Consider the following 18,823-nt stretch of genomic DNA (forward strand, 5'->3'; position numbering starts at 1 on the left):
AAAATCAGATATCAGCAAGTCAATATAGGTGTTATTTTGCAAGTTTAGAAATTACATTTGAATTTTGGACACTTACAAATATATAATTTAGCTTTCTTAATTACCAGAGGGACACAATGAGAAGAAATGGTTAAATAAAGAACAAACAAAACAAAAAAAATATGATCAAATTTATGAAAATGTTACTGAAAAACTGTGGAATGTTATATTTTTTTTCTATATGTGTATTCCATGATTTCCAAGCTAAGCCTAGAGATTTAAATCTTAATGAACCTCAAATTTAATTTGGTCCATTTAACAGTTCCCGTGACGCTCTGTTACATTTGACAGATGTCCGTAACTGTCTGTCAAATTTGGACCTACTAGTACTGTGCAAAGGGGAGTTTAAAATGACTTTCTGAAAATCTAAATAGTGATTCTAGTAAAAGTCAATAGGGGCATTTTCTGCCAAGTACAAACACGCTCAACTTTAGGGTGAGAGCTGCGACTATGCCTCAAATAGTTTTGTGTCATGATGTTATAAAAGCTGTTTCAATGGCTTTTCTACCTCGAGATAAAATAAGAATGAAATTCTGACAGAAATGTAATTGTTGAAAATTGTCATATTTAAATAATCCAGTAACACTTAACAATAAATGGTTAATTGTTTCAATAGGGAAATGCCCGCATAGGCCAACTAATCCTAACTGCTGAGTGGACAAGCAGATAATCCTGACGACAGATGGCAGCAGAGAGGAGGGAGGATGAGGGTTTGCTCAGCTCTCAGCAGCTTTCTATCACTGCAGATACATCACATCAGCCAACAGACTGAGGGATGGAAGGAGAGCAGCAGGAAGTAGGTGACACACAATTTAAAAAGGAATGACCTGCAGTTTTTAAATCTTAAATACAACAATACAAGTGGTCGACTTGAGTGACCACCATTGGTTTTGAATACAGTAAATGTTCTGAAAAGCTGTCAGATAAATTATAAACTGAAGTGTAAGGAATAAAATTGATGAACAAATTATGAATGTCTTTTTTTTGTGGCTCTGTTTTGCCTTGGAGGTCAGAGGTAACCACCATTTCAGTTACACCGCTACATGTCTGGAGACAAGTGGGTGTAAAGCTGGGCATACACTGTACAATTTTAGCCCGTTTCTGGCCCAAATTTTGAGCCGCACCACTAGCAAAAAAACGCAACCTTCCTCGGAGCTTTCAAACCAATCTTTATTGACAACTGTCAACAGCCTGAATGGGCCAAAGGAGCCGATCGGCCGTGTTTTTTTTCTCTATTTTACACGTACAGTGTGAGCTGACGTGGCTGACGATCGGACCGTACAGTGTGAACACATAAGTCGTGAGCTTTGGCTTTACATCGCAAACGATCTACTCGTACAGTAGGAGTAGGAAGTACACAACAACATCTATGAAATCGTACAGTGTGTGCCCAGCCAGTACAGTGGGAGAGTTGGGGCTGAAAGCAGCACACTGAACCTGGGATGTTTCCAGTTAAGAGTGGCCTGGTCAGCAACGGACAAAAGGAGGCCTGCACTCTGCTGGGCTCCAGCCAAACGAGACAAACAAGCCCATCATTCAGCAGCTCGGCTCCCCTTACTCCCTCGTCCTCATGCTGCTCGTCAGCAAACCGGCTGTCCGTCTACCAACAAGAAGACTCATCACCTTTTCCCAAACACTGCTGTTTCCCCACCAGACGACGTGGGATACAAGTGGGTTTAACCGTAGCGCAGTGCAGGACAATGAGATGCTCCACACAGGGCACAGCAACACTGCTGAACCCACAGGGGTGCAACAAATCATCTACTACGTCGATGTATTGATTTATACCCATTTACTTCCAGACGAGGGAACCGGAAAATGCTAATTCATTTCCAGGTTTTAGGACTCATTCCTGTAGAACTCTACTGTATATAAAGATGGACGATGCGTCTCCATTTCCTCCCGCTGTACCAGAGTGAAGCCAAAATATCCTGGATACGATTGCTGCCATCTTGAGATTCTGACGTAATTTGGAGCCAGAGTCTGCGCAGCAGTGATCGGGAGGCTGGAGCCGCAGTATTGAGGTGCCGCCTGAGCCAATCACGAGCCGAGCACGGCCACGGTATTTGACGTGTACTCTGACTTTGTATTTTGGCCCATCTGCTAACATGGAGGAGGCGGGCTTTACGACCTATACTGCAGCCAGCCACCAGGGGGCGATCAAGATGTTTTGGCTTCACTTTCGGGGAGCTGTCATTTCGTCCATCTTTATACACAGTCTAGATGTTTGAAAGACAAAACTTCTTTTAATTTGAAAATTGAAAGAGCCCTCAAGTCACGGGGCTGCCACTTTTTTTTTTTATTAGAAATTTGAACATGGGGAAAAACATTTTATCTGTAATGATTTGCCAGAATCAAAAATTCACAGTAAGCTCAACAGGCCATGCCATGCACACCAACAAGGGACTCTTTCTAAAATAAACTGTCTCTTCGTTAAAGCAACACTATGTAACTTATGAAAGAAGAACAAAGAAAAGTTGAATTCATATCGCACTTTGCTTCTACAGCTATAAGGCCTTTACACAGCAGGGGCATTTTGTTTTTTTTTGTTTGCATGTCAATATATTTTTTCAAACTGTTGTTTTTGTCATGTATACTTTCACACAGAACGCAAATATTGAGCAGTAAAAAAGCGTCATTTTTTAGGAACAAGGTTGATTTTTCTGAGTTTTCACACTGCGAATAAAGGTATCAACCAATCACGTTGTGCAGAATGGGTAGAGATGCGCCTATATTTATAAATCATCACCACAGAGGCTCCATAGTCCGAACCAAGACGGCAAACTTTATTCCTTTCAACCTTGACAAAGGCAGCGCAGACCACATCCACTCCTTCCGTTCTTACCTTTCACAATAAAAGCGTTAGGCATATGATATTTGCGGGTGAGTATTTCTCATTTTTGTTTATTCGTCACAGCCCCGATGTGTAAAGGAGTCTGGTATGACCAGTAGCTGCTAATAGCTTAATGTTACAAAACGTTAGTTAGATATTGTCGTATAACTGACATTTCTGAGTTCATTTTATATCTTTTCCCTACTTGTAATCATGTCGGACTACGTTTTAGCATTCACAATGATCCAAAACTTCACAGCAGCCGCTGTTCAGCAAGAGTTACAAAGGCTCGCTTTAACATGAAGTGGATGAAACTGGCGATCATGACACAAAACCAATCGAGGAAGTCATGCGTGGAAACAATTTTGGATTTCGAAACCAAAGATTACAAAAAATGTGGATAAAAGGTAAGGCTTTTGCTGCCTTACAGCCACGTTATCAAAACTTGTAAAGCTTGCTAGCCATGTCGGTTCTAATTCGAACTATTTTCGTATTCGTTGAAACTTGATTTTTTTTGTAAAAGTGACAGCCCTAACAAGTCAGTATCCAAACAGGAAAACTGAGCTGCAGTTGTAAACTTGTCGGTGTATGCTACAAAAACTGTTTCTTTTCAGCGTTACATGAATTTAAATTAATCAAAACACTACTGAGGTAAATTTAAGAGACAAGCAAAAAAAAACTGAAATGCAACACAAGACCATGAGTTGTAGTGTGGAGTCCCAGAAGAAATGTACAGCAGAAAGAAATGTATGGTCCCAAAGAAATAACAAACAGAGGCGTGGATCAATTTCGATATGACATTAGTGTTGTATACATGCACCGCAGCCTCTTTTTGCATAGATTGAACATTAAAAAAAGGCCATAAACGCACACTTAAAATCAGTTAGTTCACTATAAAGCTTGAATGACCAAGAATATTAAGAGTTAAATTAACCTCAGGGTTTAAACTGTGTATGAAACTAACCCTGCTGCATTCTTATGAAAATAATATCTTCTATTTATTCTTTGATATGCATGTGAAACATGTGATTTTTTCTCTCATAAATGCCTTTAAGATTAATGTCTTTATGCAACCGTGAATCCAGCAACAACAACGAAAAATTGCTTTGCATGATAAAAACAAAAAATGGTCCTCTCAGGTCTAATTACGAGATATAGGTTTAAAACTATTTTTGTGATGAAACTAAAATGTATATCTTTAAAAACATTTAGTATATACAACCTTGTGTGAAGTACACAAGTGCATATAAATCTGTGGAGCCTAAACAGTTACTGGATGTTAGAAATCAGGAACAATCAATCCTGATATCTTTCAATTTTGTGGCTGATTGCTCAGAAACTTATACATCTGTATAAGTTTGCCCTGGCGAGCCTCTGCTCACCTTATTGCTCTGACCTTGGCCCTGAGTTCGTCGCACATTAGGCATCACCACGTCTCCCCATCACCCTCCTTCTTACAGGAGAAAATATCCTTAACATTTGACCTTAAGTGAACCTCAAAGACTGCGTCGGCCCAAGCTGCCCTACATCAGCGTTTTTCTATGGCGGCTGCAAACGTTCCAGTGTCGTCTAAACGGGAGATCGTGGATTCAAAAGATGAATCTCTCAGTAGCAAGAAACCTAACACTGCTCTGTGATAAACCCTCAAACATGCAAATGATATACACCTAGAAGTTAAAATCCTATTTTGTAATCTTATCCCCATCATGGCTTTACATTATTATATTTAGACATTGAGAGCAGTCTGGTTGTAATTTTTTCAAAAGGTGAGGTCTTTGTATCAAGCTAAAATAAAATGGTTTTACGCCATGCATATCACGAAAAAAACTGAGAAAATGAAGAATGGTTTCCACAACTGAGGTAATCTCTTGTTGGTGCCACCATTCTCCAACTCCCACATTGGAGGATATTGCCAAACTGAATTCCTGAAAGCTTTCTAGAGCATGAGTGCAGCAGTAAATTAAAAGCATACCCTGTCGAAGGGGATGGCTTCTGGAAAACAAACGAGCCAGGGCCGTAAAAAGTGTTACAGCGAGGGAAATGGGATTGTTGCTGCAGATTTGCAACTGATGCCAAGATAAAAAGCTGTATGGGACACTACAAACAAAAAAGAACAGGGGTGAAAAGTCACATTAACGGGGGTGTTAACAAAATGTACCTCTAAAATGTGAATGAGGTGACATGTATTCCTCACAACTATTCCTGCTAATACTGCCTGAATTTGCCACACACGACTATTCCTAAACCTTCTCGTCGGTGTGATTAGTGAATGGATGGGAGAGGAAACGCAACTATCCCGACAGCAGCAAAAATCATGAAAATAAATACAACCTGTCGTAACAGCCACAAACACTGTAACAGACCTTCCAAGTCAGCAGAGGCTGTAAACACAGTAGGAGTAAAGAGATAAGATAATGTCTCTCCGTGGAAGCTCTTCTTCAGTTTCTGGTGCTTTTTACTCCACGTTTTACTCTCAAAGTGAAGCAAACATGAACCTTTCTTCAGTGTTGTAAATGTTGACAGACGCAGTGTAGCACTTCAATAAGATCCAGGCAAGAGCCAAAATCCCCAAAAAGAAAAAAAAAAAATCATCAGTAGTAGAGCTGGATCGGTGGAGTAGGTCCACCTAGGCAGCAGATTTTGTAACGGAGGATTTAAAGTGTGCGGAAAATGCCCAGGAGTTGTGGGACAAGAGCAGGCAGTCCTGGTGTACTACAGTACAATGGTGGGGTTTGAAATGTGTTAAAGTCAAACTAGTGCCTTTGCAGAAGTAGTTGCGTTAGTAGCTGAGTGTGCGGCTTGAGCGAGCAATCGTGAACCGGATATCAATCATCCTTAGAATTGTCAGTGACAGCGGCCGCAGGAACCGGGTCTGGCATACGGCTGCGTCGGTAAAGACGGTAGCCCTTTCGGCAGAGAAGGACGAACCAGTAGACCTGCGGCGCCAGGATGCAAATGTTGCCCAGGTTGGTGGACAGTGGCAGATGGAAGGGCACGCTGTAGAGCGGGACGCCGTAGTGGCGGCCGTACACCCAGTACATGTAAGGGAAGAGGGCGATGCGGCACATGAAGAAGGTGAGCAGCACCATGCCGCCATTGGCCTTGTGCAGCCAGCAGTCCTGGAGGCTGAGCTGGAGAGGAGACAAAAGCAGAGAGGGAGGGATAGAAAAAGGACGTGGATGGTGAGGACATTTTAAAGAAGCACTTAAAGACGTATAGCACTTTTCATACAGGTTAGTGCAGAACAAGTGTGGACCGCAAAAACAACAGAAAAGACAAAACAATCTAGCAATTTCACAATTTGAGAAGTTGAGACCGATGCATGCCAGACAATAAAATTATAAAAAAAAATAATAAAATAGAATAAAAGCTATAATAACAGTAATAGTAGTAAAACAGTGTGAAGTAAAAACTAGATTAATAAAATTATAAAATAGAATGAAATTGTACAACTCAAATACAATAAGTGGATAATAAAAAAAAATGAATACATTTTTACATACAAGAAAATAAGTAATCAATAAAATAACAATAAAATATAGTAAAATTATACAAATTAAATACAATAAAATAAATGATTACTAAAATAGAATAAAATTATAAAACTTAAAGACAATACAATAAGTGATTGATGAAATAAAATAGAATAAAAACATACATACAATAAAATAAGGGATTAATAAAAAAATAACAATAAAATAGAATAACATTATACAACTTACCTACAATAAATAAGTGACTAATAAAATAACAATAAAATAGGAATAAAATTATACAACTTAAATACAATAAAATAAGTGTTTAATAAAATAAAATTGAATAAAATTATACAACTTACATACAATTAAATAAGTGAATAAAATAATAAACATTGTTAATCAAAGGCCTGGCTGAATAGGTATATTGAAGTAAAACTTGAAGTCATGTATGTAAGACTCCAGACTGCTGAACTCTGAGGAACATTTCTATTATTTTCACTCAAATAGAAATTCTAAAACAACCAGGACTGAAATTTTAAAGATTGCATCTTTAACATTAGCATGCTTACTGTAGACATGCACGTAAATTCAAGCATGTTAGCATGCTCATGTCAAAATGTGCATGGTGATTAGCTAAAGCTAGGGCTGGGTATCAGTACTCGATAACTCAATACCAAATAAAAAAAAAATAAGTTGCTGAGGGGCGTGTACTAAGGAGTAAATTTATCGTTTTTGTCTTGAGAGCTGCTACTTCTATGCAGGGAATCGCAGGCTTTGATATATTGCTGTTTTTTTTCACTTTGGCTCGGCACTGATCTACTGTGCACACAAATCCCTCCTCCTTCAGTTCATCTGGAATGACTTTATAACCGTCATTATTTTTGTGGACTTCATTTAGCATATTCTGTATGTTCTCTTCGGCCCAGATGTCACGCAAACATCGACAAAGTCCAGGTCAGTCCTCTCCTACTCATGTCCTGACCTGTCATTTACCTGTGTCACCTCAACAAATGCCTGCGCAGGCAGCCTGCCTTTTGGTTCACTTGGAAACGGCCCGAGACCACCTCTCGCAAGCAGTTGGGGACCGGTTGTTCTGGTCCTTGTGAAAGCGCCTTAAGGGTACTGGTATTGGACAATACAGTAAAAACACTTATTTTTTGGAGACCTTAATTCCTGGGCTTCGACCGTTGTTGCTACCTCATCATCATTCTTTATAAAGTCACGCCAAACAACAACCAAACATATGTGATTCTATGATCTTCTTCTTATCTGTGATGTGAGAGACTGTGGGAGCCGCTGGTCTACACAACAGAGATCAATAGGAACCAACACTGCTGTTGAGAGCAGTAAAAACGTCTGTTAGTGCTGATCCAGTCCAAAGGACGGCAGCGTTTTTTTTTACAGACAGAGATGAGCAGTGGAGCTTTGCTTTGCTCTTTTTCTCTGCTGACACCAGATGTCAGCAGAGACCTGAAAGCCCGCGGTCCACTGACTTCACAAGGCTCTTCTATTCTTAGATTACTTCACTGAAACACTCAGTCAGAGGCTGACTGTAAAGAACACGTGTTCTGGTCAAAGTGCAGGATGTGATGCCCACTGTACTAATGAAGGCATAACTGCTGGTAATGGGTTAAGAGGCAGGAAGGGTGAACACTGACCCGGCTTCTCAGCTGAATGCCACTCACCGATTTTTTGTTTCTTTTGGGTGAGCCATGCATCTTAATTATTGATGGTACAGTGACAAGCTACATCCCAAAATGAAATGGAGATACTCAGGTGATGTGCAGTGCCTTGCATCATCAAAAACCTGAGTAGGAACTGCAGAAGAAAAAGGATGAATGACTTTGTTTTGCCCAGGCAGAGAGCTTGAAGGGACAGTGTGTACTGTAGCAGTAAGGTGGATCCATTAGCAAATATGGAATATAATATTAATAAGTATGTTTGTAAGGTTGGCCGAGTGGCTAAGGCTTAAAAACTGAGAAAAATTCCAGTTTCTTTAGTGTATAATCACCTGAAAATAAGAATCAATATGTTTTCGTTAGATTAGATTATGAGCCGTTTATATCTACATAGGGAGCGGGTCCTCTTCACGAAGCCGACCGCCATGTTTCTACAGTAGCCCAGAACGGACAAATCACACACTGGCACACACAAAATTTGCACTCGAACACACCACAAAGACTACAGCCGATGGCCAGTTAGCACGTACAGTACATTCTGTGCCTGCGTGAGATGAAATAACTCTCCACACCAGCAGGTGGCGTTAGTGGTGGTAGCATGACTATCAGGCGGCGTAAAACACGCGTGTGGCATGTTCAATAGCATAGATATAATAGCATCCAGGACCGGCTTCCACCGAGTGGGGAAAACTATAGAGTGGATGTGCTAGCAGCGAACAGGGCTTTTTTAGCGTAACCTATTCCTTGGCTTTAGAAGTACTGGTTGGTTCCTACTATAGGTAGGAAGCTAGTTAGCCGGACATGAGAATGTTTGCAGATTACGTTAAGAGCAGACAAACACCGTTAAATCTATTTCTTACACTTTTACTTGTGTTTTTGGAAAGGCTCACTCCCATGGGTATTATTTCTGCATGTGGAAAAATCCAAAGCTTGACCTATTACATTTGCTAAACTATGATTGGACAATCGCTGCTTGTTTAGCAAATGACTGCCTAACTTGGCTGTATGGTAGTTGACCTGTGCGCCAAATTAAGGTGGCCAATCTTGAAATGTTTACCAAAACCTTCGGCTGTGAGGAGATTTAGATATAAGCGACAGCAGACAGTAACATGACGGGTGTATGACTCCCCGGGTTTGCGCCTGGTGAATGCACATGTGTACGCGCCGTCTCACCTGAATAAGTATCTTCCCCAGGGAGACGAAGGGTGTGCTGAGCTCTGTTAGAAACAAGCAGCCGACGAAGAAATCCCCCTGGTCCCGTCTGAAGAACTGAGGAGGAGACAAACAGAGCACACACCGAGTGAGCAAACAAACATGAGCATGGAAAAACAACACAGCTGACATTCAAGGACAGTTTCTGGAACAGTCTCAGCGGAAACATGCTAAGAGACGCTTCAGAAGACATTACAGGGCAACATCAGGTTTTAAACACACAAATCTCTAAAGTTTGATTCTGGACTGAAGATACTTTTACCTTTAAATAGTTATATATAATATTCTGTATAGTGTTTTATAGCAGAAAGTCTTGGACAGGATTTGGACCGCCTCCGTTGAGTTATCAGTCGACAGCAGCTCTTTAGCGGCTTGGTGCACCTGAGAGATGTCACCGAAACAAAGCTAACACCAAAATGGTTCCCTTACTGTTGCATGCTGCCGTCTTTGATCAAAACTGCAAAAACAACTGAGCTGCGTTGTTAAGAGGTCGTGGTCATTTCACGCATTTCTGTGAGATCACGTTGGGTTAGACACAGCCCCAGGGATGTCTATGGCAAGCCGTTTTAACATTTAATAGCTAGACAGGATATTCATTAGAGATATCTGCAACGCCAACATATCCCTAATTCTATTTTGACTTATCTTAATACAAAGATAAATAAATAATTAAGCAAATTAAAACAAAAAATATCAATTTATGTCACATTTTATCAATTAATTAATGCATACATTTATTTTCAATATTATTTTGGCACATTTATTGGCGTATTTATTTATTTATTTATCGAGTCATTTATTGATTTATTTTTTGATTGTGGCATGTTCCGTCTTCCACATTAATGTATGTGGTCCAGAAGTACAGACTTTCTGTGACCGCGATCTTGATCGACACCAATCTCTACAAGCCGGTTGAGTTCCACGCTAGAAACTCTAAAATTAAATGTGAATATTTGACTTTATTTTCCAATAAATACTTCCTAAAGTCTCTTTAGCAAGGATACAAGTACTCTGCTGCACACGCAAAGTCGTACTGATCATGTTTCAATCCTAAAATTAGATTTAGGTGGATGAAATTTAAGACCGACACCCAGATTAAAATCCTTTACCGGATATTGGTATGACAATCTCTACGATTTTGTACAACGCCAGAAATCACGAAGGCAGATGTCTTATTCTACCACAACTTCAACATGGCAACGAAAAAAAGGGCGTGTGTTGAAGCGAGCCGGGGCAGAGGAGGGAGTGATGTCCTGTACATAAGTAATGAATGAAGCTTTCAAATATTGACCAGCAGCACAGTGCTGTGTGGTTAGAGAGGCCATCCTAAAATAGGTGAGATGGATAAAGAGACTCCAGACAAAAGACAAGCGCTGTCTGGTAGCCTAGCTCGCTGTGTGCTAGTGATGAATAAAGCATGAGTGGCTCCAGACGTGGCCTCGCCATCTGCCCATGAAAGAATGATTGAGACCACAGAGGGGAACTTTACACCACGACTAACAAACTACCTGGCTACCTCATCCCGCCCCACCTGCCATGGGCGTAGGTTACCTTTGTCCAACCTTTTTGAGACTACCTGAAAGGTATAGAGTAATATGGAGGGCTACTTGTTTGATATAATCTTCCCGAATAATATAAATTAGCTCGGTTTACCTTTAAATAATGAATGTAATATGGAAGACAGAACCTACCAAAATCAAAAATATATAAATGACTCAATGAATGAATAAATAAATATTTAAATAAATGTAGCAATAATATTAAAAATAAATGCAGCTATTAATTTACTGGAAAGATGTGACTATTATTTTTTGCAAATAAATTAATACAAATAAATACATAAATAAATGAAAGGGAAAATTAAACAGAAGAGTAAATAAATAATAATGCAATACAATAATACAAAGATAAATAAATAAAGAAGCAATTTTTTTACAAAAAAATGAATGGCTACATTTATTGTTAATATTATGTTTGCACGGTGGTTATAGGTTATATATGGTATGTCTTAATGTAAATATTTGTACATATTTCTTATATTCTCATTTTAAATTGTATTACTTACTTATATTACTTTACATATATTGTGTATATATTTTAGCATTATGTACATGTTACATACTATTTTTATTTCTATTTTCTTACATCATACATCTATTTTAGAGCAACTGTAACACCCAAATTTCCTCCCGGGGATCAATAAAGTATTTCTGATTCTGAGTATCTTATGAGAACAATCAGAGGCTTCTTAAGGGGCAGTTTACAGTGTACCAGAAGTACTCTAAATACATCAGTAAAACTATTCCAGTAAACTATTATATTGTATTATAATAAAACATATTGAATACTTTTACTTTTGATATTTTAAGTACATTTTGTTGATAATACTTCTATACTTTTATTCGAGTGCACTTTTGAATGCAGTAATTTTACCAGTAAATAAGTATTTTTACTTCACTAAAACAACCTGAATACTGCTGATGAAGGTTTTCTAAACACACTATTCTAATACAACGCTACTCTCAACTAGTTTGCCTGCAGCCACTGAGAACAATAGATGTATTTGTGGTTGCTAGCGTCTGATGTTTACCATCTGTACAAGGACATATTTGAGCGTTCTGCTACATACATTAGCCTGTGTGCATTTACAACATGTGAACCACAATTAGCCACGAGCTAAAAGGTTGACATGAACATTAAATCAATGTCATGTATCACTGCACACTGTAGTGCTTTACGCCAGTCAAATCCCAACTCTCCCACAGTTCCTTCTGGTTTGTTCTGTCCCGGGTCAGTGTGTTCCAGGTCCACCTACAGGTCTCCTCCTCCACACAAGGCAATCCTGATCCAAAAGCCCGACCCATCTCAACTGGCCCAGGAGCAGTGGTTCCACTCTGAGTTCATAATCTTATCTCAATCGATGCAACCGCAGACCAGCAACTCCCATGTTCTGAGAGGTAAAATTACTGTTTTTGTGAATTGAGTCTGGTGTGGTGGCTTTGAAAACCGCGATTGAGGCTTCAGTTCCCCATCGGAAAGGCTTGTCTAACGGCGAGGTAAAAATATTCTAAATATAGCGTACACTTAAACTTATATTGATTTAAGTGTACGCTATATTTAGAATATTTTTACCGCTTTACCTCACCATCAGACAGCCCTTTCTGACGGGGAACTGAAGCCGTTATATCGCTTTCTTCAAAGCCACCAGACTCCATTCACAAAAACAGTAAATTTACCTCTCAGAACGCGGGACGCCACTTAAAAAAAATCCAAACTAACCCTTTAAGTTATTTCCAAACTTATTGCAGCTAACTTTGACTCAGCTAGTGCTAGCGTTCACATTATTCATAACCTTATTGATTAGCTTTGTTTCCATTTGATCCAGAACGCAGATGGACCCGCCCTTTGTTTACAGCTGTGCTTTTCCTACTATGTCCAAATGTCTGCAGTAAAAAAGGCCTATTGTTAATTCAAAAGTTTTTAATATAATGTCTAACATTAGAGCTCAAGGTATTTCTGAAATTAGCCCCGCACAAGTTCTCCAAATATAATATTTATTCCATCCTTAATAATGCTAATGTTTAGTTTTTTTAACTGTCTTGTTGGATGGCTCCACCAGCTCATGTGTTACCCAGGCGAGCCAGAGTGGCATAAAGCTGATGAGCGAGGGAACAAGAGGAGAATGAGAGGGAGGGGTGGTGAGTTTAGAGAAAAGAGAGGATGACTGCAGCTGGAGCTGAATAATGTAGGGTAATGTGATCTCATATTGCCACTGCAAACAAAAGGGCCGGGTTTCTACTGCACCTGGCCTGCTAACCTGGGTACTACTCGGAGAGGAGACATGTTTCTGTAAACTCTGGGGCATATATACACTCTATTGGCCGGTAGAAGACAGTCTGGAGAAAGCTCCTGAATAAACGTGCTCAAGTGCGAGGTACGTTATCAACACTGAAATACCCCGAGTAAGGCATTAGTCAGAAAATGAACTTCCTCTCATGCTTTACTGCTCAAACTGTGTTCGCAGTGAACTCAGGTTTAACAGTTCAGTGGGTTTCCAATTTGCCGTTCATACCTGCACTAAAAGTCATCATGGTCCACAGTACCTCTCCTCTTTTGTCGCCTGCTTCCCTCGCTTAACAACGGACTGTGTATTCATCCATTCAAATCATTTTTTCCGGGCTTTCTTTCTCTACATTAAGATCTTTGCTGGCGTCCATTTTCCTCTCGACATTCCTCAAACGCTCAGCAGAAAACAACCAGCACCTTTCATTTTCTCTTCCTGTCCATTCTTATTGGATCTGTCCACTTACAATTCAAGGACGTGAAAGAAAATAATTATTATTTGTTGCTATTTGTTCAGAGAAAGTGATCAATAACTGATAGATTACTGTTCTCTTCCCTTTCCTGCCATTTAATACATTGAAGCCTGAACACTTGTTATTCCTTTGAACTGATGAAGCTGGACTGTAAATGGAGTACACAGTAAATCAGTGAAGTCTACTGCAAAGAAAAACCTGAGGACTTGATGGTTAGAGTTTGACCAATACTTCAGTATTTAAGTACTGGGATTTAATCATAAAATGTATACTGTCTCATTGGTGTAATCCACCTCTGATGCTTGAAAAGCATTACCCTAAAAAGCAGTTGAAAAGTCATAGTTAGGCACGATTAACTGTTCAAACAGGAATAATGGTGCATGTTCTCGAACAGTTATTCCTCCAAGGCATTCAAATTGTGTTGATGCAAAAATATAAAATGAAAATTAAGGTGTGAAAAAGAGAAAGAAGTTCAAACCCAGTAATTCTGCAGGTAGCACAGTGAGATAATAGATGTTTTGAGTACAGGTGGATGAGCATGTTTGCAAATTACTGTACTTTGTATTTACATTTTTTTTTTTAATTCAAACGTATTGCCTCCTCTCCACATTCCTCTAGGTCCATCTCTATCAGGTTGAAATCTGACTTGCAGAGACTTGAAAATTACTTGATTGGTAATCCATGACCGTGAGCAGCATCATGTTTATTTTATTGATGCCACTTAAGTAATCATTAGGAGATAATGCAGCTTAAAGCGAGGATTGATTTGAAAACCATGCACTACATTACAGCACACACTAATAACGCATTACTGGCAGCGGACAGCACTGAGAGAACTCATGACTTATCACGACTCTCTTTGAGGTAACGTATAATGTCAACACTATCAGTATAATCCTTTTTAGCTCACAAACGCTCACCTAAATTCAGTAGGACTGATTTTCTCCATTAATAAATTATTAACTTGGTCTATAAAATATCAGAAAAAAAGAGAATACCGGCCGTTATGATTTTCCAAAAGGAGAACGAATTAATTTTATTCATTTCTTTATTTTTATTTCTTTATATTTCTTTATGATTATTTATTTTAAATTTTTAAATTATTTTTATTTAAAAAGTAAATAAAAGTAAGTAAAACATTTTTTTAAATAAAAGCAAGAAAGTAAGTACATTTAAAAAAAAAAAAAAGAAATTATTATAATTTTTATTTTATTGTATTTTATTATTTTAACATTATCATCATCATTTTTTTTTTCTCCTCCCTTGTTTTTGAATACTTTGTTTTTCAATTTACAGGTACTATCTGTTATTATATGTACGAATTATTTTATTTGTTATGGTTTAGGTTGTTGTAGTCAATTTTCAGGATCCAAAGCGCAAGTTGACATATCAGAATTCCTTGTTTGGTCCGACCAATAGTCCAAAACCTAAATAATATATTCAGTTTACTATCATGGAAAACAAAACAAAAAAATAGCAAAAAAAATCATATTTGATTTCCTAATTTGGCTTGAAAAATTACTTATTTCTGTTGATCGACTAATTGATTAAACAACTAATCATTTCAGCTCCAAAACCCTCTGAAATAAGTCAAATGTTTTGTTTACTATAAACAAAGAATAGTAGCTTTAGACAGAAAAATCCAACTGAAATATATTTACTTTTCAGCGGCAATAACAACCACAAACTGGTGTCAATATCACACAGTGAACAACCCCATGAGATCCATGAGAGTTGTAGTAAACAGCCGGTAATCCCTCAGTGTAGATGAAGATCTGTGGTGCTAATCGTTTTAGCATCAGCGCTGCACAACAGTGATTCCAGGAAGCTAGTGATCCATCACTACCAGTACTGCCTGCATTACATTCAATTTTGATCTTAATTATTGGCCTCGGCTACCGACAACAACACCTCATCAATGCTGCCTCATTTTTCTCACCACCCTCCCTCCCTCTCTCCCTCCTCACCAGTGTGACAGGCAGCAGGATGGTGAGCAGCGCGATGTGATGCAACACCAGCAGGAACTCTCTGCGGACGAAGGAGTTCACGGTCCTCAGCGAATGCCGTTTGTAGTCCTCGTGCCCTTTGACGCGGAAGCGGTGGTAGTGACTGAGGTACATGGCGAAGATGTCGTATGTCATGTAGGGTACGCCGTACCAGATGACAAAGTAGGTGGCCAGCCAGTGCCTGAGAAAGAAAAAACAAAATACATGTAAATACTCAACATTAGATGAATCATATTAAGAATTCTGATTCTGATCTCAACTCGTGCTTCTGTCTCATTTTTTTCATTTGACAATGATTTCGCCATGTTTGCATTAGAGGGGAGGTCAGTTGCATCAGACCAAAGTACTACCAAAGTGTGAGTTACTCCACGGGACAAACTGTGTGCAAGAGGAGGGGGGCAGGACATGGATGTAAATAAATTAGGGCTGTCAAAGTCAACGCGATAATAACGCGTTAAGGCAAATTCGTTTTAACGCCACTGATTTGTTTAACGTTTCAACGCAACTTGAAATTTTTTGGTGGTAGCGGGCTCAGTTTTAAAGCTAGATTGAAGATACTGGTATGATTTTGAGGTCAGGGGTCAAAGGACCTCTGACCTCAAGATATGTGAATGAAAGAGGGGTTCTATGGGTACCCACGAGTCTCCCCTTTACAGACATGCCCACTTTATGATAATCACATGCAGCTTTTTCTTTATATTTACATTACTTACTTTATATTCTTCTTATTATATTTTGTTTTATTTTGTTGCATAAAAGCCTATAACATTTTTTTTAAAAAGAAGCGTGTCCTTTGCCAGTAATGATCATATTGTTGTACATAAAGACAATATGGATATTTATTCTAAAAAATGGTCTCCTCAAGAATCATGTAAAAAAAAAAAAAATCTTTGAGTGGGAACATTTTGGCCTTACTCAACATTTATCAGTCTTACATAAGATGAGCATGCCAAACAGACCATCTCTCAGTCAATGATTAAGTAGTATTAGAGCAGAGATGGCCCACTAGATGACCTTTAGTTTCAGTAAAAGTTAACACACACACAAACTCATTTAACCTATACGTCTTGCCTCTCTCATATAAGCATGTGCAGGCTTATGTAAGTACAGTATAATAAACAGCTTGGATGGCAGCAGCACTCTAATGAGCACCGATTACCGTGATGGTTAATTATGTGGACAGCACAGAGTAAAGCTGCAGGGCAGAGCTGAGCTACTGACCTCTGACCTCTGACTGGGCTCTTCAGCTCTTAAGGTCAGTGAATGGAGATTAAGAGCAGCAAGGCAACAACAAACAGCTCAGGGTAGAAACATCAGTATATATTTTCAGTTTTAAGGGCAATGGAAAATACGGAAGAACTGTTTTTGTGAGCACATACAGAAGAACAGTCTTCTCCATGTAAATACATGTACATACCAACTAGGGACGTCAACGGTTAACCATTAATCGGTTAACCACCGAGAACATGACCAATTACGCATGTCGGTCTATATGTTAATTTAACATGGGTGCCGAAAGGACACTTCAGCACCCATGTTAACCAACTGAGCTGTTCAGACAGGAAGGATGCACCGTGGCAAGCTCTGCTGCGCCGGGCCCGGTGTGTGCGAAACAGCTGGACACACACACGCTCTGCTCCGCGGCACCAGGCCCAGTGTGTGTGTGTGTGTCCAGCTGTGTCGCTCTCAGAGCGAATTAAAGAGCAGGCGAGAAAGCAGACAAATGAGTATTGTAAACGTTTCAACTCAGAATCGGTGCGTCATCTGATCGCCTTTATAGAGACCAACGATCAAATCAAGCGTCCGTGACCTGATCAAAATGCGGCAATACACTTCAACAAAGCCAACAAATGACAAAATAAAAAGGCATTTACAACAAAAAACATTCAATTTGTGGGATATAGCGCTTCGAAATGCGTCGCCAAAGCAAACTGAGTCAGAGTAAAAGGAAAGCTCCTCTTGTATTTTATGTCATTTTGCTCTTAAAAATCAACCGGTTAATGGGTGTCGGGCCATCGAAACACATATTCTATACACTTCCTCTGTGCTGCATCTTTCAACTGATCGGACGACTGCTTTAGGTTCAGGTAGTTTAGAGGAGGGACTGACCAAAACAGGAATAATATTAAAGCTACCTGTTTATTTGTATATATACAGTAGCTCTGCAGCTTTACAGCATATGTATTGTTAGTACTGTAAAGTCTTTTTTGAGGTTTCACTATTTAAGGTATAACTCCAGTTTATTACAACTTTGGCCTTGTTTTTGTAGCTTTAGACATTTCGATTGGTTAAAATGACAACCGTTCAATGACTGTACAAACCGAACCAGGGACTTGTTGGACCGTTGCACAACTATTACATACAGGCCTGCTAATTATTTGATGAGGTGCCAGAGACATAGAGGAATGTCCTGCTTAGTACATATATTAGTCACAATTAATAATAATAATAATAATAATAATTAATTATTAATAATTATTAATAATAATAATAATAATAATAATTTAAACAATTTATATATAAAAAAAATAAAATGAATATCAGACAAAAACTCTTAAATAACGATATCAGTAACAACCTAAAAAAATCAGTTGGGCTCTAGTGAGTGCACCCAAAATGTTGACAGCAATCCCTTATTGCCTACGTAAAGCAGGGTGGGTCAAATTTGAACCAGGAAGTCGTATGTTTTTAAAAATCCATCTGGTCATGTTTCGTGTCCCATCTGATTTTTTTGTTGTGATGTTGTTGTATAAAAATCCAACGTCAGTATTTTTTCCCCCACTGTAAAAGTCAGCGCAACAGAGGCAATGAGGTCTAAATAAAGTGACAGATTGTGATGGAGTATTAAGAGTATTCATGGGTCTGACTCTGGAGCATGTGTCTCATAAGCTCCGGGCCGTGTGCACGTCACAGGACAGCAGAACTGAGCAGCGCTGTGGAGGACTTAAGCCCTGTGGGTGAAGGGGAGGGGCGGCGGAGATTAGCAGCCTGAAACTGGGCCTGCCCGGGTCTGGCCGCTGACTCAGTAGGATTAATACGCTAGCATTAGCTTAGCGGCACACTTCACTAAACGGCACGCTGAGGCTAATGCTTTGCTAACGCTTACTTAGCTTTTTTTGTTAACCAGACTGTACATGACGTAACAATCGCTTAAGCATTGAGGAACCACTGTGCTGCACCTTTCAACCCTGTGACGTGTCTATGACATAATGCAGTAAAGTCTGAAGATCATCAAGATGAAAACAGTGTTGTGGCAAAC

The 18,823-nt window shown here is 39.2% G+C and overlaps 1 protein-coding gene across 1 annotated transcript in view; it reads right to left on the reverse strand.

Annotated features, from left to right (window-relative positions):
- Positions 1–584: 584 nt before the first annotated feature.
- Positions 585–18,823, reverse strand: part of tlcd3a (TLC domain containing 3A) — a 30,807-nt gene continuing 12,568 nt past the window's right edge. Inside the window, exons 3-5 of the mRNA XM_037748085.1 lie at positions 15,526–15,745; positions 9,204–9,299; positions 585–6,003 (exon numbers count right to left, since the gene is read on the reverse strand). Of these exons, the coding sequence (XP_037604013.1) occupies positions 5,698–6,003; positions 9,204–9,299; positions 15,526–15,745 (622 nt within the window). The 3' untranslated portion in view covers positions 585–5,697. The remainder of the gene's footprint in view (positions 6,004–9,203; positions 9,300–15,525; positions 15,746–18,823) is intronic.

This window comes from Sebastes umbrosus, chromosome 17, assembly GCF_015220745.1.
Source record: "Sebastes umbrosus isolate fSebUmb1 chromosome 17, fSebUmb1.pri, whole genome shotgun sequence".
Classification (NCBI taxonomy): domain Eukaryota; kingdom Metazoa; phylum Chordata; class Actinopteri; order Perciformes; family Sebastidae; genus Sebastes; species Sebastes umbrosus.